At 40.5% G+C, this 23,990-nt stretch overlaps 1 protein-coding gene across 1 annotated transcript; it reads right to left on the reverse strand.

Moving 5' to 3' along the window:
* Positions 1-6,676: 6,676 nt before the first annotated feature.
* LOC117447523 (uncharacterized) lies at positions 6,677-22,415 on the reverse strand. Its single transcript, XM_034084234.1, has 5 exons — positions 21,823-22,415; positions 19,427-19,603; positions 15,060-15,269; positions 8,790-9,003; positions 6,677-8,300 (listed from the first exon to the last, which is right to left on the reverse strand). Exons 1-5 carry the CDS (start codon positions 22,306-22,308, stop codon positions 8,122-8,124), a joined length of 1,266 nt encoding a protein of 421 aa, XP_033940125.1. The 5' UTR covers positions 22,309-22,415; the 3' UTR covers positions 6,677-8,121.
* Positions 22,416-23,990: the final 1,575 nt, after the last annotated feature.

Below are 23,990 nucleotides of genomic sequence, written 5' to 3' on the forward strand. Positions count from 1 at the left end.
AGGTTCACATGGATAGGATACTAGATAAGTGTGCACACTCATTATATACACTACACATTTTTCTTGGATTTGTTAACACTATAGTCCCTAATATATTTGTAGAAAGGCAGGAAATGGGGGCGCCGTTCAAAATGGCAGCACACTGCTCCTAACACTAGGATGGGTCAAATGCAGAGAAACAATTTCCCCACGGGGATTAATAAAGTATATCAAAATCAAATTTTAAAAAATGGAATTAAATTGAGAACATTTTTCATTGCGGAGGACCCCCTGTTTTGTGTCCCCCCCACTTCTCAAACCAAAGTTACACCCTTGCCTCCATCTATCTCTTCCAGTGTTGCATGTCAGGCTCCGCAGCCTGCTACACTAAAAGAGAACCTGGAGACTTTTTCAAAGGACAACACTGCCCTCGTATGGCGAGATGATGCTATTTTATGTGTTGCAATTTGGCACAAAGAAGTTGTCAAAAAAGTGTCAAAGGCACCTCATGATCAGTGGTCCAAACATTCTTTAGACGAGTCAATAATGGATCAAGAAAACTAAGATTTGACACACTTTGAGAGAAGCTGAAAATGTGCCCGTTATTTAATGCAACAAACACACTCACACACTAACAGACGTTGGTCAGTTATCGAGATGAAGCTAAGTGTATGCCCGCAGCATAAAACATTGTTGTTTGGACTCATTGATGCCCGTTGCTTTGACTACAACCATTCACTCTCTGCTTAACAGTTGCCATTGATCACAGTCAAGCCCCCATTGGCAGGTCTAATTCATTTACTTGTCATTCCACATCATTGATTAAGTTGTCCTTCATCCCAGCTTTAATTATATGCAAAGATAAAAGATGTTCTCATTATTGTCTTTAATCTAATGAAAAGCCTTGTGCTACAGCAGGGGCTGGTTCAGAGGTCCAGACTATTGACCTTGGAGGGCAGAGCTTGCGGATGAATGTTTTTAATTAGACAGAGCCGACGGCTTTGGGAGGGAGAGCGTTAAGTTGCCCGTTAGGCCAGAGGGTGGGACAGATATGCACAGAGCAGTTTAATAGATCTCAGCAGGTCACTGTCTCTTACCTATATACAGTCTATGATGTAAATACAAATAAGTGGAAAAATAAATCTGAAAATGCGATCAACTATCTACTTGAAATTAGCTTTTAATTTAGCACTTTTTAGATTTGGGCTAACAAATTGGAACCACTTGTGGAAGTTCAAGCTGCTTCAGTCACTGGCTGACGTGACATCTTTAATCTGTTAAAATAGAAATTATGTCTAGAGAATCACATTTGTTTCAACATTTTCAAATGGATGCATACTTTAAAAGTATATCATCATCATGTTATATGATTGATCTCTTTGAGCCAATGAAACCTTTAAGCAACATAAATAAAATGCATAATTTGTCAAAACATCATGGCGTTCCAGTGTCCTCACCAGAGATGTGGTCGTTACTAAAAAAAAGTAATATGTAATTTTTTTTTTTTAAATTAATATATTACACTACTTCGTTACTCTCTACATAAAGTAACTCATTACTTTACTCGTTACTTTACTCGCAGGGCCGGCCCGCCCCTCCGTACAGGCAGATCACGCAGACTGCTAAAGTTTCAAATGTTCTCTTTAGTTCAGTTTCCATTGTCGCATAAGACTGATCCAGATAGCTCCTGAATGTTTTCCAATCTGACCATGGCTGTCCTTTGTCTCCTGCTATCTGTATTTTGCGCAGTATACAGTATCTCTGAACGATGGTGATTCCACTGTGCAAATGGATAACATTTCCTCTACTATGAAGGATGCTACAAGCCTGTCCATCTCTGCTTTGGTTACCAGTCCTCCAAATTCTAATTGTTGTTGTTTTGCCGGTGGCGCACTCACAACATCCTCACTCTGGGTTCGAGGGTCCTTAGCTATTAGCTTCACCTTAGCATGTGTTCTTTGATGGTGTTTGTTGAGGTTTGACGTGGTGTTTACAGCAGTGGATAACAGCTTCTGGCCTGGACACAGTTTGTACCTCACCGTCACATTCCTGTCTATTCTTTGGACGAACTCAAAATAATGGGCATGCATACCTCCATCCCCCTCGGAAGTTATCGCTGACTCAGCCATGTATGCAGAACCATAGATATATATATAAACACTAGATGACTCACCCGCGCTGCTGGCCAATGGAGACCGACGTTGCCACTTGGCCGCCATCTTGCTACAGGGAGTTCTCTCATTCATAACATTATGGTTTACTATTTAAATAACCATAGCTTGCTCAATTTTCAAACGGTTTGGTTTTTTATAAACATCAAAGATGTAGTTATGATACTGCATACTTATAATCATGGACTTTCATATGAAAATAACATTAATCAGATAAAGCAATAGCTATACACACACACACACACACACAAGGTATTTATATTAAATATTTGCCGGTGTATATATTTCCATTTATTTTATTATATTGTGAATATTTAAAATAAATTATAAAATTAAAATACATTTATATTTTATATAAAAAAATCGGTCTCATGTTACCACTCTGTAAGCCAAGAGTTGTTAATTGAGCAATTCCTTAGCTTGAAGAACAGGGACACAACTAATGACAATAGCATATGTTGGTATATTATTTAGATATTCACACCTTTATCAGAAGAACCAAACAAACATAAAATGTGCTCACAGACAGGCCAGTTCTGTCTAATTTATCACAATTATTTTTGACATGAGATCTTCATATAGACTGCAGACAGACAGACTGCGGTGATTAGAGCATCCGTAGGCTGCACAAAAGTCCGGCATAGTCAGGTACTTCTGTAAACACAAAGCAAGCAAATTCCTGTATCATAATGCAAGATGTTTTTAACAAGCCAAACCACTTGGAAGAAATCATGTGTAACTTAAGTTGTGTTGAAAAGAAAGAGCAGTTCTGCCTCTCCCACTGGTGTAAAGTTGATGGGTCAACTTTGTAATACTAGGTCTCACTGACAGCCTCTTGTTATTAGCCAGCTAATAAATACAACCACATACACAAAGAAAAGCTGCAATTTCAACATGTCCAAGCATCCTGTATCATAGCCATGCTAATCATGTTTATAATAAACCAAACCGTTTGTAAATCAGTCAAGATTTCAGTGAGTTAAGAGTATTTTTGTGCAGATCACTCACCTTACAACAGCTACCATAACGCGAATCAGAGTAGCTGTTAACTTTAGCAAGATGGCGGCCGGTCAACTACGCTGGAAAATCTCCCATGAGCCATCTAGTGTTTATATATATCTATGTGCAGAACTGCAAACGGAGATGTGGACGCGCAATTCGCGCAGATTACGTACATATCAACCTGCGCCGGAAACCCCTCTTGTCTGTCAGTGTGATTATGACTTTATAAAAGTAACGAAGTAACGCGTGTCGGGGCAATGTTAGTAACTGTAGTGAGATTACTGAATTATAAAAGTAGCGCGTTACACTACTCCGTTACTGACAAAAGTAATATTATTACAGTAAAGCGTTACTTTGTAACGCGTTACACCCAACTCTGGTCCTCACCGATATTAATTTCTTTTGGCCACACTTTGCAGCCTGTGAAAAGTGTTGACTGTGCATAAAATATTCATATAATAGAAGTTGTACTAAAACCCAATAAACAAATCTTACTTGTCCAGTGCAGTAACATGATGCTGCATTGATTTGGAGTCATGAGGTCGAATGACTTTGAAGATATTGAAAAAATCCTAAATATTTCTACAACAAAAAACAAAATGTTCATAGAAATAATTATATATAATAGAAAACACACAAAAATCAATTAAAGTGTTACGTCTTATTTTTCCAGTTTAGTTATCATACATTGTATTAATGAGCAAACAATGGTCTCATGAAATGATAACTACTGTTTTTGTATTATTATTTTCTATTAAAATAATCATGTAAAATCAATTCATGACTAATCATAATTAAAACGGTAATTTATTGTTGGTCGCTTAGTGAAATGTCTGTAGAATGTCCAACCTAAAACTAACTTCACTGAGGGACGACCAAAACCACACAATTAAGGAAATATTGACAGGCGCATTGCTTGGCCTGGGCATCCGGGGCTTTAGCCTGTTACCTTAATGTACCTTAATGAACTGTGGGCTAAGCCCCGAATGTTTCCAGGTCCAGGAAACGCCCCTGTTGACGATGATTAAAAACAGCCGTGGACACTGCGGCCGGCGAGTTTTGTTGTACTTACTTGTCTGTATGGCTTCATCATGTGAGCATTGAGGCCCGCGATATCCTGCAGGCTGTTATAGTTTAAACTTTGCTCGTTTATTCTCAAAGCATTATAACCAGCCCACTCAGCCTTCACATGTACACTCTTCAAAGGTTCAGAAGGCTGAATGTGGCTCTGCAGTCACACATAGGCCTATGGGAGGTATTATGATAGTATCTGATGGTGAACGCAGAAGTCACTGCTGGAGTCCATCACAAACATTTGAGCAATTAGCATGTTAGTCAAACCCGGCGTGCACCTGTTGGGCACAAGCCCCCAGGAAGTGCTCCGGACCAGGGTCGGCTCTAGAACAAATCGAATGGGGGGGAAATCATTTACAAAGGGGGGGGCACACACTGCCGTCAACAACCAACACACAAACACCAACGCAACTTCAAAAAACATGCTGTAAAGTCTAGTGTCTTTCACACACATTGCAGGGTGTAGTGCTATTGTATAGCGCACCTATGACTTGTGCATACATGAACGGTTGTGGCACGACCACCAAAACAGAAACATATAAGGAAATAGGCCACCATATAAAAAGGGTGCAAATGTATTTAGTATCCTATCCATGTGAACATGTTTTAGGTGGGTGTGGACCTAACCTCCTCTAGGAGGGTCTGGGGGCATGCTCCCCCGGGAAGATTAATTTAAAAATATTGAAGTTAAATGCATCAATCTGGTGCACTTTGAGAGCAAAATTAAGAGATCTATGGATAGTCTACATCTCTCAGCATCCATATGAAACAGAACTGTACACAGATTTACTTTTTCTTTATGGATATTTTACTAATCACTCCCCTTTTAAACTGTAGTCTTGTGTTACTGTCCTATAGTATTTCATACCTGTTTTTTATGTATTCTCTTATTCTTTGATAACTATAATGATCATATAAAGGTATTCCTCGCAAATACTTGTTTACATAAATGGTGACCAAACCGTTTGAGACCCACTGAGATAACTTACACTAAAGTTAACTATCTAAACACTGAGAGAGTCCTTACCTCACTGAGCTGAGGTTATACGATCCTCTCAGTCTGACAGGAGAGGACTCTCCTCCACCTTGGTGTAGAAACAGCCATTTATATCTGTTAGCATAGCTAGCTAACCAGATGCTAACATCAACATTCTCGTTACCGCTTGCGCACTCACAAAATGCGCTCGTGCCACACACACACACAGAGCCGAGCTTGAATGAAACACAGAGACCCAGAAGTAGGCTACTTGTACTGTACTGTATATCATATTATTTATTTTCGATGGCTTTACTGTATAATCAGTGTAACAGATGAACAGATCGCCACCGGGCTTTCATCTAAACATACAGCCACGTAATGATAACAAATCAAATGTCGGGGGTCATTGGTCAAGCAACACACCAATCAGAGAGCAGCAGTGAGCACACCTCAGGCTGTGTTTTATATTTGTATTCTTTATTTCTGACGTATTTCACACCAAAAAACCTTTAGTGGAAACGTTTTCACTTATATGATTTTTTTTTTTTTAAACGGCAACGTGGCAAGGCTTGACCACTCTGCGTTGGGGGGGCACAGTGACTCATTTGGGGGGGCATGGCCCGCGAATGACCCCCCATGACGCCGACCCTGCTCCGGACTCTGTGCCCAACATTCGTGTCCAAAGTCCGCGGTACTGCAACTTCCGTATCAGTCCGTGACGTCACCCGGCCCAAAACAACTTTTTCCCATTGACTAACATGGGGAAAGAGACGTCTGAAAATCAGCGGATAATTTTTTAACTAAATAAACTACCCATTATGAACTATGTTATAGCCCTTATTATAATATTATATAGTTCTTGAAGTTGTAAAATGCAGTAAAAGCAAAATCTAGATTTATTTTTCTCTCTCCATTCATTCTAGTGAGCCGAGAGCATGGATGTATAATAACAGGCCGAGAGTGGGAGCTTGGGGGGCGGGGCTTAAGGGGCCCATGCTCTGTGAGCGCACATACGGGTTCTCTGCTCTGACAGCCAGGCATGCCGGGTAATCTGTGACGTTTCGCTCTCTCAAAAATTGGGCCATTTTGCCTTCATGCGCCAATGAGTAGCTCTCAGGGAAGAACGAGACCCCGCCTTCCACGCTGTATCCAGTTCGTTTGTGGTGTGTTTGATTTGGGTCACTGGACGTGCTCGCTGGGCGGTGCCGTACGTCAGGTAGATGCAACTTCTGATGATGCTAATTAAAATGTAGATGAGTAGGCTATAAAATGACTTCTATTAATAAAATAAGGTTATTATAGTGCAATTACTGACTAGCAGTATCAAGTTGTAGTAATACACCCCTTTGTATGTTGCATTACTTACAATAATACCCAACACTAAATAAAACCATAGGCCTATGATATTTCCCTTTAGGCCTAGATATATCTGCTGCAAAAAAAAATGCTTAGATCTGAATAATATGACGCAACAAAAATAAACATTTTAATAAATGACAGAATGTCAGTGATTCATATAGGGGGACTGGAACAACTTTCTGCATGTGATATTGCAGTGACATTTTCAATTACGATTAAGATATGACATGGACGATGGATCACATAAAATTAGGATATATAACTCTTGAACAAATTCAAAGATATTTAGGCATCGCCTATGGGCGTTGTCTAAATATCTGCACAAGGGGCCTCATGACAAAATGTTGCTTAGGGCCCCAATTTTGCAGCACTGTCTATATACCTTAAATAATTATACAAACAGGAGTGAGAGGTCTTGTAATTTCGGGCTGAGCAGATGCAACTGAAGGAATACACCACTAGAGGACAATACTGCCTCATATCAGCCATTATGGCAACAATGTGTGACTACTGTATTATCTTAATATTTTGCAGTTCACAAAAATGTAAAAAAACTGTTAAAAAACTTGATAATCGACAGAATAGAACAGTTAAGTCTGTTTTACAAGCTGTCATTTTATTATCTTTATTTACAGAATAAAAATATATATCAGCCCTGACGAGCAACTAACTTGAAGTTGCTTTTAAATTGAGGACCCTCCATATCACTCCTGCCAAATCATTATCTTTATTGGCACTTTAACACTTTTAGATCACCTGGATCAAAATATAAAAAGAGTAACATGTTACACCAGATAAAAATACATGTGTGATATCACAATTGACTTGTAGTATGATCTCAGCACTATTTTCAAATAAGGCAAACATCTTAATTTACAAGGCTGCACACAAACATATGGCCACTCTAGCAAATACTTTAGGACTTCATCGCCACAGTTATCACATATCCAAACAAACACGAGGACGAACGTATATGTATAGTAACACTTTGGACTTCTGATCCGATTCCTCTGGACAATAACCGTTGAACATTGTTCAGTGCTAGCTGATGATGTTATGGCTCATACTTATTTCTACTAGCACAATTGGTGTCCAGAAAGCACAATGAGCTTAATATTGGAAATCATGTCAGTTCCTTTTCTTTTGAAAGAGAAGATGACAGTAATGAAAAGTAGTTTTCATTTACTCCACCTACTCCTAATATCTTAGGGCTAGATTTCTTTCCCTTAACATCTCAAACTTTACAGGGATATTTTCATTACAACACCAAAATGTTATTTTCTTTTCTGACATAGTTTGATGCACATTAACAAGCTTTACAACCTGAACACTGATCCAAATGTGGCCTTGGCTATTCTCACTCCATCAATACACAAACATCCACCTATAACATATGGTTGCATGTTTACATCCATAATCCATCTGTTGACAGCTCATGCTGGTTCAGCTCCATCAGTATGTAGCTATTAGTGGTCCATTTCAGCATCAGACTCATGATACATTGTGAACAGAAGTGATCCACCACTAGGTGGCATTATGCATTCACTTCCTGGTGTTTCATTCATACATTGATTGAGCCAGGCCAGTCTGCTTGAAGGTCTCAGCCACCTGTCTGGAGTGCTGCATCTTAGCCGACAGAGCCTCGAGAACATCATTCTGGTCTACAGCAGTGGCTGTCCGGTAAATAAACGTCCCCATTGACTCCAGACCCCGCATACCTAGATTCACCCCACAACCTGAAGGATAAAATCGAAGGGAAAGGAAAATCACAAATCACAAATATCATACAAATAAAATCTATCTTAGTAACTCACAATGCATATTTATATTTATACTGTTCTTCTTTTTGCATCCTTAAGGTCATAGTTGTGGCTTAAATAAACAAAGGCACATACATAAACATAAAGCAGCATGAAGACAAAACCATAGGCGTTGGCTGAAAGGTTATTGAATGCAGTAATGAGTCACACACAGGCATAACTCGTAAAAAATTGATCCTCTCCTTTATTTCCATATTGCTCTTTCTCACTCGGTCTCATGTATTCAGAGGGCTCTCTGTTCTGCTTTATACAGTATATGTCTCACCTTCATCAATACTTTGAGGACAGAGGCAATGCCACATTACATTACATTACATTAGAATCGTATACAGTACAGTGTTTAAGTGCAAATATCCCTTTTTATTCTCAGCAAAGCAATAAATAAGGTTTTATAGACATGTGTACCTGTGTCGAAGTTGAGGACGCGTGCTGCCTCCCCCTCCACAGTGACCGCCACATTGTTCCCCTCTATGTAGGCAGCGCTGATTCGTCTGTGTGATAACTGAATCTCAAATAGACGGCGGCTGCACTGCATGTGGTGGAGAGTCACGTCATTGAGACGGGGCTCGATGTCTGTCTTATACACATTGAAGGACTGGTGGAAAATGTTCTTCATGATCTAGGCAGAGAAAGAGAGCATGTCATTTGCAGCATCATTTAAAGTCCATGTTTTAACCATATTGTGAACATCAAATTGATTATTTCAGTGATTTTACAAGCAACGTTTGTGTTTCTTTTGTCATATATGATATGAAAAAGCATATTTGACAGAATATATATATTGATTGTAATATATGTTCGTATTCCATATGAAAAGCAAAGCAATTTACCAAATGATCAAAACAATGATTTGCAGATTGATCCATGATGAAAACAACCACATCTGTTTTAATGGTGCTCTGTAAGTCCAAATAATCAATCAATCAATCAATCAATCAATGTTTATTTATATAGCCCAATATCACAAATGTTACATTTGTCTCAGTGGTCTTCACAGTGTGTACAGAATATCAGTATGACAATACGACACCCTCTGTCCTTAGACCCTCACATCGCACAAGGAAAAACTTCCAAAGAAAACCCAGTTTAAAGGGAAAAATGGGAGAAACCTCAGGGAGAGCAACAGAGGAGGGATCCCTCTCCCAGGACGGACAGACGTGCAATAGATGCCGTGTGTAAATTGAAAAGATAATACATTTGCAACATAGGTAGTCCAAATGTTTGGAAATGCATGTGTGTATAATAGGAAGATGAATCCACGAGGATATCCATCCAGGACCTATGATCCAGGACCACAGCCACGACTCAAGATCCAGCGCTCGCGATCCAGGACACAGGACCGCAGGATCATCCATGACTCCGGATCCCAGCGTATATAGACACCAAAAAGAAAGACATTTGGGGAAGCTGGGTTAATCGGAACATGAGTGTACACGGGTATAGACAGAGAGAAGGAAGAAGTAAGATGTCCCCCGACAAACTAAGCCTATATCAGCAAAACTAGGGGCTGAATCTAATCAGCCCTAACTATAAGCTTTATCAAAAAGGAAGGTCTTAAGCGCACTCTTAAAAACGGATAGGGTGTCTGCCGCCCGAACACAAACTGGAAGCTGATTCCACAAATGTGGAGCTTGATAAGAAAAGGCTCTGGCTCCCATTGTACTTTTAAAGATTCTAGGAACAACCAACAACCCTGCATTCTTGGAACGCAATGCCCTAGTAGGACAGTAGGGTATAATGAGTTCTTTAAGGTAAGATGGCGCCTGCCCATTAAGGGCTTTGTAGGCGAGAAGAAGAATTTTAAATTCTATCCTGTGTTCTATAGGGAGCCAGTGTAAGGCAGCCAGAATAGGAGTAATGTGGTCCCTTTTCCTAACTCTGGTTAGTACACGAGCCGCAGCATTTTGAATCAGCTGAAGCGACTTGATTGACTGATGACTGATGCCCTGATAATAGAGAGTTACAATAATCCAGCCTAGAAGTAACAAATGCATGGACTAGTTTCTCTGCATCGTTTTGAGGCAAGATATGCCTGATTTTTGCAATGTTACGTAGATGGAAGTAGGCGGTCCTTGAAATTGATTTTATGTGGGCGTTAAAGGATAAATCCTGATCAAATATAACACCAAGATTCCTTACAGTCTCACTGGAGGCCAAATTAATGCCATCCATAGTTAGTATGTCTTTAGATAATTTGTTTCGTAGATTCTTCGGGCCAAGTACAATAACTTCAGTTTTGGTCGTGTTTAACATCAAAAAGTTTAAGGTCATCCACGTTTTTAAGTCCTTAAGGCAGTCTTGAATTTTATTTAGATGATTAATTTCATCAGGCTTGATTGATAAATATAGTTGAGTATCATCCGCATAACAATGAAAGTTTACAGAATGATTCCTTATAATATTGCCTAACGGAAGCATATATAATGTGAACAAAATAGGTCCGAGCACTGAGCCCTGTGGCACTCCATGGCTAACTTTGGTTTGCGTGGAAGATTCATCGTTAACACGTACAAACTGAGAGCGTTCAGATAGATAGGACCTAAACCAGCCTAAAGCAGTTCCCTGTATGCCAACTAAGTGCTCTAGTCTTTGCAATAGGATATCATGGTCGATAGTATCAAATGCAGCACTAAGATCGAGCAAAACAAGAATAGAGACAAGTCCCTTGTCTGAGGCTATTAGAATATCATTTGTGACTTTAACCAGAGCTGTCTCTGTGCTATGATGTGTTCTAAAGCCAGACTGAAAATCTCCAAATAAATCATTGTTTTTTAAGTAATCACACAACTGTTTTGCGACCGCTTTCTCAAGAATTTTTGAGAGGAACGGAAGATTAGAAATAGGTCTATAGTTGGCTAAAACCTCTGGATCGAGGTTGTGCTTTTTAAGAAGCGGTTGTATCACTGCTACTTTGAATGATTGTGGAACATAGCCTGATAATAAAGACATATTCATAATATTTAATAAAGAAGTGCTAATTAATGGAAAAACTTCCTTCAACAGCTTAGTTGGAATTGGGTCTAACATGCACGTGGATGGTTTAGAAGAGAGAATCATTGAATGTAATTGTTCAAGGTTAATGGCTGAAAAGCATTCTAGTTTACTATCTAGTGTAATATTAGAACTTACGATTCCGGGAGCTGTTGATAACACTATACTGGTCAAAGGCAAGAGGTCATTAATTTTGTTTCTAAGAGTAACAATTTTATCGTTAAAAAAGCACATAAAATCATTACTACTGAGTGCTATGGGAATAGAAGGCTCAATCGAGCTGTGGCTCTCTGTCAGCCTGGCTACAGTGCTGAAAAGAAATCTTGCATTATTCTTATTCTCATCTATTAATGAAGAGTAGTAGGCTGCTCTCGCTTTACGCAGTGCTTTCTTATATTCATTGAGAGTAATATGCCAAATTAAACGAGATTCTTCAAGTTTAGTGGAACGCCATATCCTTTCAAGTTGTCTAGACTTTTGCTTTATTTTGCGGGTTTCGGCATTATGCCATGGAGCTAATCTATGTTGTTTTATTTTCTTCTTTTTCAAAGGAGCAACAGAGTCTAATTTTATTCGCAGCGCATCTATAGCACTATCAACAACATGATCAATTTGGGGTGGTGTACATTTTGTATAAGTTTCCTCCCCTACATGCAGACATGCTATCGAGTTAAGTATTGGTTGAATCTCTTCCTTAAATGTGGCTATAGCACTAACAGATAGGTTTCTGCTGCAAGAGCTTTTGACTAATGCTTTGTAGTCTAGTAACAGTACTTCAAAAGTTACTAAGAAATGGTCGGATAAAGCAGGATTATGCGGTTCGACTAATAGTTGCTCAATTTCAATACCATAAGTCAGAACAAGGTCGAGAGTGTGATTATAACAGTGGGTTGGTTTATTTACACTCTGACAGAAACCAACAGAATCTAATATAGAGTTAAATGCAACAGTAAGGCTATTTTTATCATCGTCAACATGAATATTAAAGTCACCTACGATAATTACTTTGTCTGTTTTAAGAACCAAAGTTGATAAAAACTCAGAGAATTCTGATAAGAATTCTGAATAAGGACCTGGTGCACGATACACTGTAACAAATAAGATTGGCTGCAAAGTTTTCCAGGTCGGATGCGTAAGACTAAAAACGAGGCTTTCAAAAGAGGTATAATTACATTTTGGTTTAGTATTGATAAGTAAACTTGAGTCAAAGATTGCTGCAACTCCACCTCCTCGGCCCGTGCCTCGAGCAATATGAGTGTTGACATGGCTGGGTGGAGTGGCCTCATTTATGCTGACATATTCTTCATGTCTCAACCAAGTTTCAGTGAGACAGCATATATCAATATTATAATCTGATATTAAATCATTTACCAATATTGCTTTAGATGCTAGAGATCTTATGTTTAAGAGACCACATTTAATCTTCCTGTTTTGTTGCACTGTAGTAGTTGTTACATTTACTTTTATTAGGTTATTATGTATGACACCTCTATTAGGTTTTACCTTAAATTGTCCTTGGGCAGACACACACACCGCTAATATTGGGTATTTTATTGGGTTCGGGATTCCTATGGATGACTGCCTAGGAGAGAGCGCAGAGAAGCGTGTAAGACTGCGACTCTGCCTCCTGGTCTCAACTCCAGTTTGTCATGGATTACGTCCACAAAGCCCTGAAATGTTTGCCGAAATGAGATCTGCACCTTTCAAAGTAGGGTGAATGCCGTCTCTCTTAATCAGACCAGGTTTTCCCCAGAAGGCTGTCCAATTATTTACGAAGCCCACATTGTTTGCTGGGCACCACCAAGACAACCAGCGCTGAAATGATGACATGCGGCTATACATGTCATCATTGATCAGATTGGGGAGGGGACCAGAGAAGATTACGGTGTCCGACATTGTTTTAGCATAACTACACACCGACTCCACATTAAGTTTTGTGCATTCTGATTGGCGTAAACGAACATCATTACCACCGACGTGAATAACAATCCTACTGTATTTACGTTTATCTTTAGCCAGCAGTTTAAGATGCGCCTCAACGTCGCCCGCTCTGGCCCCCGGAATGCATGTGACTGTGGAGGCTTCGGTCTCTAAATTCACGTGTCTCATAATAGAGCTACCAATAACCAGAGTTGGCTTCTCAGCGGGTGTCTCGCTGAGTGGGGAATATCTGTTAGATACGTGAACGGGTTGGTGGGGACCTGCGGGTTTCGCGTTATGCCCCTTCTGAACAGTCACCCAGCCTCCCTGCTGCTCGGGAGTTGCCGGGGGACGGCTAAGAGGAGCTACATTTTGCCGGTCCGCACATGCTAACATGGGCTTTACTTTAGCTGAGTTACTTTCTAAGATGCGGAGCCGGGCTTCTATGGCTATGATTCCCGCCTCCAACCTAACAACTATACTACATTTAACACATGTATCCTTACCAGTAAGGGAGGCCGGGAAGTAACCAAACATGAGACAGGAAGAGCAGGAAATAGCACCAGAAGGTGGGGAAAGAGCCATGGCTAGCTATCAAGCTAAAGTAGCTACCGTTAGCAAACCCGAAAAGAGTGTAGGCAACTGTGGAGTTACAGTCGCTAAGAGAAGGAGAGTTGTGAGTGCTTAAGCTGTAGTAACGTGTGATTACAACGTCAGGCAGTTGCCGTGATCAAGAGTTTTAAAACGATCGATTAAGTTTAAGTTAATAAGCTATCAGCAACAGAACAGGCACACGGGATACCCGGAGATGACAACAACAACCGGAAGTTGCAACGTGCTCACCGCAATAGGTTCCTCCTTCCGCTCAGTCTCTTCCCTTTCGAAAGCTGGTTTACATTTACACTCTGGATATGAGTGCCACTTCTAAAGGTTTTGTAGCAGCTTTTCTTCTGTGTGCAAGACAACTGTGACTCATAAAAGCACGTTGTCATTTCATGTTGATGCATGGACACAACAAAAAAACTTTTGGGAGCCTTTTCATTGATTTTTAAGCAATTGTGGGTATTGAGTGACAAGCCTCGTGCATTCTCTCTGCTAAACTCTGTACTTCTTCAACCCATACGTGCACAGTCATCTGTAACTAAGTAACAGTGTATCTGATTGGCCACCCACATAGCAACAAGCCCTCCAAGGATGGTCTACCTGTCTCTACACTCCAGGCTACATTTAACCAGAGCAGTACTTGTCATGAAACATAGAGTGTGTAAATAAACACAGACTGCCCAGCGGTTGTAAATGCATGAACAGCCTGTAGTTGAGCACATGAAGAAAGGATCCTGCGCACCACTTGTTCACTGAGGTGTAACGGCAGGGTACAGATGGCCTCCATACACAAAAACACCAGTGATGTCTATTTTCTCTTCCCCCTCTTTCGCCATTTCTTCATCTCATGCTCTCTTTACCTTAGATACACTCAACCACATCCACAGACTTAAACACTTACACACTCACTCACGCAAACATACACCCACATAAAGACACTAATGGATTCCCAAAATAGTGCAGTCGAAAGCCATTTGCTGAATGCAAGGTGAGCAATAAGTAGCTATTTCAGCACGGCGCTGTCTCCAGAGATGTTTTTATCTGTGTTTTCCTTGCATTAACATGGAACTACTGCTGCATATCTTTCACATCTGGAGTCTTTAACATCAACAATAAGTAAGCATATCTCAGATTTGATCAAAAGGAGAAAGAGAGTCTCACAGAGGAGTTGGCCGTGTGCCTGAGGAAGCGGACCATCTTGGTGTCGGAGGCGGGGCACACAAGGGCCATGTAACGGTTTCTGAAGGTGCCGTAGATCTTCAGATGGAAGCCGGGTTTGGCCGTTGGATTTCGGTGCTCTCGGAGGGCCTCCATCCCGTAAGCCGACAGGTCGAAGTAGAGGCTGTGGGCACGGATCTCAGGTGTGGGTACCTGAAGAAAGGAGAGGCAAGAACAGATCAGAGATCAAATCATTTCAGATATCACAAAATATACAAGGAGGTTAATGTCATATTTGTCGACATGAAAAACATCTCATTATCAATCAATCAATCAATCAATGTTTATTTATATAGCCCAATATCACAAATGTTACATTTGTCTCAGTGGTCTTCACAGTGTGTACAGAATATCAGTATGACAATACGACACCCTCTGTCCTTAGACCCTCACATCGTACAAGGAAAAACTTCCAAAGAAAACCCAGTTTAAAGGGAAAAATGGGAGAAACCTCAGGGAGAGCAACAGAGGAGGGATCCCTCTCCCAGGACGGACAGACGTGCAATAGATGCCGTGTGTAAATTGAAAAGATAATACATTTGCAACATAGGTAGTCCAAATGTTTGGAAATGCATGTGTGTATAATAGGAAGATGAATCCACGAGGATATCCATCCAGGACCTATGATCCAGGACCACAGCCACGACTCAAGATCCAGCGCTCGCGATCCAGGACACAGGACCGCAGAATCATCCATGACTCCGGATCCCAGCGTATATAGACACCAAAAAGAAAGACATTTGGGGAAGCTGGGTTAATCGGAACATGAGTGTACACGGGTATAGACAGAGAGAAGGAAGAAGTAAGATGTCCCCCGACAAACTAAGCCTATATCAGCAAAACTAGGGGCTGAATCTAATCAGCCCTAACTATAAGCTTTATCAAAAAGGAAGGTCTTAAGCGCACTCTTAAAAACGGATAGGGTGTCTGCCGCCCGAACACAAACTGGAAGCTGATTCCACAAATGTGGAGCTTGATAAGAAAAGGCTCTGGCTCCCATTGTACTTTTAAAGATTCTAGGAACAACCAACAACCCTGCATTCTTGGAACGCAATGCCCTAGTAGGACAGTAGGGTATAATGAGTTCTTTAAGGTAAGATGGCGCCTGCCCATTAAGGGCTTTGTAGGCGAGAAGAAGAATTTTAAATTCTATCCTGTGTTCTATAGGGAGCCAGTGTAAGGCAGCCAGAACAGGAGTAATGTGGCCCCTTTTCCTAACTCTGGTTAGTACACGAGCCGCAGCATTTTGAATCAGCTGAAGCGACTTGATTGACTTCTTAGTACTCCCTGATAATAAAGAGTTACAATAATCCAGCCTAGAAGTAACAAATGCATGGACTAGTTTCTCTGCATCGTTTTGAGGCAAGATATGCCTGATTTTGCAATGTTACGTAGATGGAAGTAGGCGGTCCTTGAAATTGATTTTATGTGGGCGTTAAAGGATAAATCCTGATCAAATATAACACCAAGATTCCTTACAGTCTCACTGGAGGCCAAATTAATGCCATCCATAGTTAGTATGTCTTTAGATAATTTGTTTCGTAGATTCTTCGGGCCAAGTACAATAACTTCAGTTTTGGTCGTGTTTAACATCAAAAGTTTAAGGTCATCCACGTTTTTAAGTCCTTAAGGCAGTCTTGAATTTTATTTAGATGATTAATTTCATCAGGCTTGATTGATAAATATAGTTGAGTATCATCCGCATAACAATGAAAGTTTACAGAATGATTCCTTATAATATTGCCTAACGGAAGCATATATAATGTGAACAAAATAGGTCCGAGCACTGAGCCCTGTGGCACTCCATGGCTAACTTTGGTTTGCGTGGAAGATTCATCGTTAACACGTACAAACTGAGAGCGTTCAGATAGATAGGACCTAAACCAGCCTAAAGCAGTTCCCTGTATGCCAACTAAGTGCTCTAGTCTTTGCAATAGGATATCATGGTCGATAGTATCAAATGCAGCACTAAGATCGAGCAAAACAAGAATAGAGACAAGTCCCTTGTCTGAGGCTATTAGAATATCATTTGTGACTTTAACCAGAGCTGTCTCTGTGCTATGATGTGTTCTAAAGCCAGACTGAAAATCTTCAAATAAATCATTGTTTTTTAAGTAATCACACAACTGTTTTGCGACCGCTTTCTCAAGAATTTTTGAGAGGAACGGAAGATTAGAAATAGGTCTATAGTTGGCTAAAACCTCTGGATCGAGGTTGTGCTTTTTAAGAAGCGGTTTTATCACTGCTACTTTGAATGATTGTGGAACATAGCCTGATAATAAAGACATATTCATAATATTTAATAAAGAAGTGCTAATTAATGGAAAAACTTCCTTCAACAGCTTAGTTGGAATTGGGTCTAACATGCACGTTGATGGTTTAGAAGAGAGAATCATTGAATGTAATTGTTCAAGGTTAATGGCTGAAAAGCATTCTAGTTTACTATCTAGTGTAATATTAGAACTTACGATTCCGGGAGCTGTTGATAACACTATACTGGTCGAAGGCAAGAGGTCATTAATTTTGTTTCTAAGAGTAACAATTTTATCGTTAAAAAAGCACATAAAATCATTACTACTGAGTGCTAAGGGAATAGAAGGCTCAATGGAGCTGTGGCTCTCTGTCAGCCTGGCTACAGTGCTGAAAAGAAATCTTGCATTATTCTTATTCTCATCTATTAATGAAGAGTAGTAGGCTGCTCTCGCTTTACGCAGTGCTTTCTTATATTCATTGAGAGTAATATGCCAAATTAAACGAGATTCTTCAAGTTTAGTGGAACGCCATATCCTTTCAAGTTGTCTAGACTTTTGCTTTATTTTGCGGGTTTCGGCATTATGCCATGGAGCTAATCTATGTTGTTTTATTTTCTTCTTTTTCAAAGGAGCAACAGAGTCTAATTTTATTCGCAGCGCATCTATAGCACTATCAACAACATGATCAATTTGGGGTGGTGTACATTTTGTTTCATTATTGTCTTAGCATTCACGCACCCTGTTATGTTAATGTGGTGAAAACATTACAACATTACTCATATCTTCCTGTGGGGATATATTCATTTGAGTGGAGAGTAAGAATAGCTTTTTATTTAGTGCTTCATTCTGGCAAGGACGCCCCATTTTCCCTCAAGCCAGAATGGATCCATTTTATTTTCAATGACATAAGCCAGCAAAGTGGGATAAAACAGCATTTATCGCAACCAAGGGAGATAGTGAGGGAAGAGGAGGCAACTGGGAGGGGATGGGAGCAATGGTGGGGACGAGCAGGTCACATCCTGAGAGCTCAATTCAATCCGTACAGGAAACAGCCAGGGAGAAAAGGGGCCAATAAAAGGCAGCCACACACAGAGAACGTAATATGAATGGTTATGATGGCAAAGAATAGCAACGCGGGATATGCTTGTGTTCAGATTCATACAATGTCTTTGTTACTTCAAACAAATCCTCTCTTTTTTGTATAGATTGTAACTGTTGATAATAATCATTAGCACAATTCAATCTTTATGAACAATACAGCTAATGTCTGGGTTGATGTAGGAGACCACTGCTGTAAATATTCTTTGTCTGCTGTTTCAATGTCTCCTCCTCAGTGGACCATGTAAGAATGCAGCAATATTTCTTCCCCCAAAGGCAGATCAGATGTCTTTGCCTTACCAATTTATTTCCAATTTCCTTTATCTGCAGCTTATGTTACACAACTCAAAATCAATTTCCCTCTGAGGGAGGGTTCCGTATTCTTCTCTGTGCTTTTTGGGGCTTTTCTGATTTATCAGTCAAGGTATCTGAATGGTCTGTTTATATAATGTCAAGTGACCTTACACTAAGTGAAAAACATTGTGGTGGATGTGTTTGATATATATTTGATCATATTCACATGCCAGGAAAAGCTTTTGAGTCTAGCCAGAGGAGCACAATGGATCACATGTTTTTTCATCACTGTCACCTGCTTCCATCAAAACAACAGCTGCTCTTATCAAATTCAATGAGAAAATCAAAATAGGGCTGCTGTTGATGCTGACGAGATCCAACAGTGTGCTGTAATCTGGCTGTTTATATGAGAATCAGATATTGTGTTGAGCTGCTGTTGGCAGGTCCACACGACTGTTTGCTTTACTCAGTTTTATGAGGACAAATAAAAGACTGCAATATCCTGTTTCTACTCCCTGACAACCTTTACACAAACAGCAACCTGCTGGTTAATGACTCAGTGTGTGCACATGAGCTAATGCATCCGTATGTTCATTTATGTGTTTACAGATTGTGTGTGCGTGTTCATGTTTGGGTGTGAGTGAGTGTGCATGTGTGTGTCCTGACCTGCCTCTGGTCTAGTCTCTCTATGGTTGCATTAGCTCCATAGGCATGGCAGGTCTCCACAGTGTAGTCCGAGCTGATGCCCAGCACTGAGCAGGAGTCGCCACACGACCCATCAGCCACCACAATCACACGCGGCCACTCGTTCCGCGGGATTCGCCGCAGGTATTCCTCTGTAAACTGAAGCAATAGGGTTGTTATTATTATGGTTATTGGATATAATAGTTGTATTAACAGTGAGTTAGAATTTACTTTTTCATAGCTTAATGACTCCTTTATTGGAAGGGAAAGTAACACAGTGCATTTACTGAGATGAAGTATAAACATTTTAGTTTTCATTTGTAGCTGTAGATATTAAGTATTTTTGCTTGCAAAATAATATGCCTTATTATGCATAGTATCTTGTAATGCTTACATATGTGGGATAGTTGGACCAAGAGCATATTAAAAGAGTTTTACACTTTAGGGTAATGATTATTTTTTTTCAATATGTTGCCAGTTAGCTAGTTGGTTAGTGAGTAAGTGAATTAGTTAGTTAGTTAGCTGCATGGTTAGTTATTTCTACAGATATGTCTTTACTGCTGATACTTCAATTTATTTTTCTATTAGTTACAATGTATTAATACCCTTACAAGCCATTCAAATGGTCTCACAAGGTTGTGCGTGTCTTGGCAACAGTGCGTCCCACAGAGAGATGTATTGTCATGCCTGTGTATGCATGGCTGCCTCTCATTAAATTAAAACAGGTACTTTCCTGTGCCAAGTAGGAGGCAGAGCAGGAGAAAGCGAGTTAAAAAAAGACTCACAGGGGCTACATTGGCTAGCAACTACTTCATCCATTTAGACTGCAGAGAACAGGTCATTTAAAAGACCCCTTTTGCATTATCAAACCTTCAAACTTCTGGCAGGCTAGGAGGGTGAAAGAAAATATGCATCAAACAAAATGTCCTGTTTGATCAAGCGGAGACTCTAAATTAAACGGATGTTGTTTGTAATCAAAGACCCTCTTGACCCTGCTTTCCATCGTCCACAGGTTGGTGAGTCACTTGATAGCAGGGAGGACAGCCGCAGCTAACAGATGACATTGAAGCTGATGATGAAAGAAGCTGTTGGGACGAGGAGCAACACACAAGTGTAGCACTAAGATAGTTTTTGTTTTACTGTCACAACATCCTCAGTGACACTCCTACCAACCTTAATAAAGCAGTAATAAAGCAGTGTCTCTGGTTTCCAGCCATGACACAAATATTCACTGAACATTTAATAATTGTTTGCCCACTCTGATCACTCGTTTCTCCCAGAGTAACCCCTCTGAGGTTTTGGGTTGGTGGGTTTATGTTGCTCCTAAGTTGAGGGCTGAGAGGTTTTGTTATCATGCAATGTGTCTGTTATTGTTGTGTCATAGGTCAAAGTGAGGGCTATACAAATAAACATGACTTATTTTTATAAAAGAGACATAACATTTGTGATTATATAATAATGCATCAATCACAGTTTGTGGCGAGGTGCCAGAACTTTACAATTTCAATGAATGTGTATTTGTCTTGGGAATACATTCAAACAAATCTGTTTGATAACATTAAATCCTTTGCAATCCAAATAGGATTAAATCCATTTTATTTTTGATGTGATAATGTGTTTGGATTTGAGGGTTGAGGATTTTCCCTATAGGTTTAAGGTCTGTTCTCACTTCACAGTTTATTTCCACAGATGAGCCCTCATTTAGTCTAATTGTACTCAATGTTGTCTTAGGATTTTGCTTCAGTAAAATTGTAGAATTGTAAATCGCAGTAAGGCTGGAGCCAAACTGAATGTGATTAAGAGAAAGTCAAATTTAAGGAATATGTTTGCTGCAAAACCCGTATGCAAAAAGTTTCTATGAAAACAAGGACAACTGGCTCATATTGAGAGCGTCCAAAGGCACTTTACATGTCAGAAAGTAATTGAGTGAGCTATTAGACAGCAGCAGCCTTGTCCAGGGGCATCTGATTGGACATATGAACACACATCTCTGTCACCATCACAGCTGATAGATATCAGACCCCTATGAAGGAGGAACACACCAGCCACTTTTCTTTGACCGCTGCCACTAAGGGAGGATCAGGTTTTGACAGACTTTGAAGGCACAGTCATTACAGAATGAGGTTGTGTGAGACATGAAAACTACCTCTCCACTCGTCAAAGTCCTCAAACATTATCTCCAGAAGAGTGATACATGTAGCCTATTATTGATCAAATATCACGGGAGGAAATTCAAGTTGTAAGACATATAATGAATAGCCTATTGGCCAGAGAAGCACATGAAGGTTATTTTTGAGAGAAAAACAGCATAGAAGTCATGCCAGCATGATTAATAATGGTTAATTAAACTGTAGTCTGGATTCCTTGAGGAGGTATACCTTGTTACCCAGCAGCACCTTGACGTCCACCTTCTGTTTCTTCTGCTCCAGGATGCTCAGCAGGTACTCCTGAAACACGCCTATCCTGGTGAAGAAGTGCTCGTTGTGCCAACAGCCCTCCATGTTATCAAAGTCCACCCCGAGTCCCAGCAGAAACTTCACACTCCGGGGATCCAGGGCGATCTGCTGGGGCCGGCAGAGCAGGGCAGCCCGGTACCTCTCATCCAGCACGGTCAATTTCAGCACCTTCCCGGAGCGGACAGCGGCCAGCGCGGCCGTCAGACCCACGGGACCCGAGCCCACAATGAGCACCGAGACCCTGGCCCGCCACTGTCTGAATCCGTCGAGGCTCACTTTCACCACCACGTACACGGCCACCGCCACCAAAGTGCTCAGAGCGGTGTCATAGGCAAGCGCGCGATACCTCTGCTCCGCGTACTCCCCGATGCCGCCAACTCCTGCGTGTTCTGCCTGCAACCCGTCCATACCGCAAACAGGAATGGTAGGCTCCTATAATAACGAGCCAGCAGCTGAATTCTGCTTTTATGAATGCATGCACTGACAGAGAGAAGGCGTTACATCCATGCACACAGCCAAACCCATCTCTCTCTCTCTCTCTCTCTCTCTCTCTCTCTCTCTCTCTCTCTCTCTCTCTCTCTCTCTCTCTCTCTCTCTCTCTCTCTCTCTCTCTCTCTCTCTCTCTCTCTCTCTCTCTCTCTCTCTCTCTCTCTCTCTCTCTCTCTCTCTCGCCTGAAGTACGGTGTTAGATAGTGATGTCATCAAATAAAAAAAACATACGCGTGAAGGTTTAAATCAGCCATATTTCAGAAAGTGCGAGGACTTCATAAAGTCAATGGAAACTAGCCTTAGGCAAGTGATTGTCCCGTGCTAAACCCCAATAGATGTTAACAGCTAACTGCAGGCACTGAAAAATGTGCTTTGGTATTACTCTAGGAAACTATTGATTTACTGACAAGAGGTCGGCAGCAGCAGCAATTGGTAAAAAGCAGAATGTGGCAAATCTGGTGATGGGAGAGTCTTCATTTGGTGGGGAAAATATGATTAAGAAAAAAGCCCTTATGATTAATTAACCATCTCTTCCTATCCTCTCTGAACTAAACAAAGCAGTGGCCGTGAACACACTTCACCATGGTGATGGCTCATGAGAGGACAAGGCCAATGTATATGAAAAGACAGAAATGATAATGCCAAAGAACAGTATTCATACTCCGTCATATAAATTACTCATCATATTTCTTCTCTCTGCTTCCACCCTTGAATGACCCCAATGCGGCACATTCATCAGAGGGATTAGCATTTTAAATAATGTGACCTTTAAGCCCCCTTTGAGTCCTGCTTATATAATTAGCTCTTTGACGGTGGTAATGACATCAATATACCCAAAGTGACTACTGATATAAAGCAAACCCTTCACAGGAGGCTGACAGTGAGGTTCATATGACAGGGAAAACAAGACAATCTATACATCCAGTTAAATCGCTGGTGATCAAGAAAGAACGTGAGGTGGCAAAGATAAACACACACACATACAGAGACAGAGAGAAAGAGGCGTGTTGGTGTGAGACACTGTGCCTCTGCCAGTGATTGGTTTCCACCTCTGCAGGAGCATGGCAACCATCACACTGTCAAGCAAGTCCAGATGAAAAGCTAATTACAGCTCAGACCTGCAAGCTGGCAGCCAACCACAGACAAGGCATTCCCTGGAAATGAATGGAGAGTTGTTACCTGGAAACAATATGATGAGCTAAAATATTCCATAATGGTGCGTCAATGATCTCTTTGTATTGTTATCAGAATCAGAAACAGGTTTATTACCAGGTACGAGGAATTTCACTTGGTGTTGTGGTGCATACATCAAAATAAAACCAAAATTAAAAACACAGAAAGAAAACTATTTTAAGAAAACCATAATAACATTAACAAATATTTAAAAATATAGTCAAATATACTTTTGTTTTTTCTTAATTCAGAATAATATGGCCTTTTAAAGACAAATTGAAAAGCATATGGTTTAATAACATATTGTTAACGTTTGTACATGTTAGTAGATTCTAAATTAGTCAACATGATGTACCATGAACACTAGAAAACAATTATGCAGCCTTTTTTCTTTGATTTTCACAGCATGCTAATATATGCAGTGATAG

Source organism: Pseudochaenichthys georgianus, chromosome 6, assembly GCF_902827115.2.
Source record: "Pseudochaenichthys georgianus chromosome 6, fPseGeo1.2, whole genome shotgun sequence".
NCBI lineage: Eukaryota > Metazoa > Chordata > Actinopteri > Perciformes > Channichthyidae > Pseudochaenichthys > Pseudochaenichthys georgianus.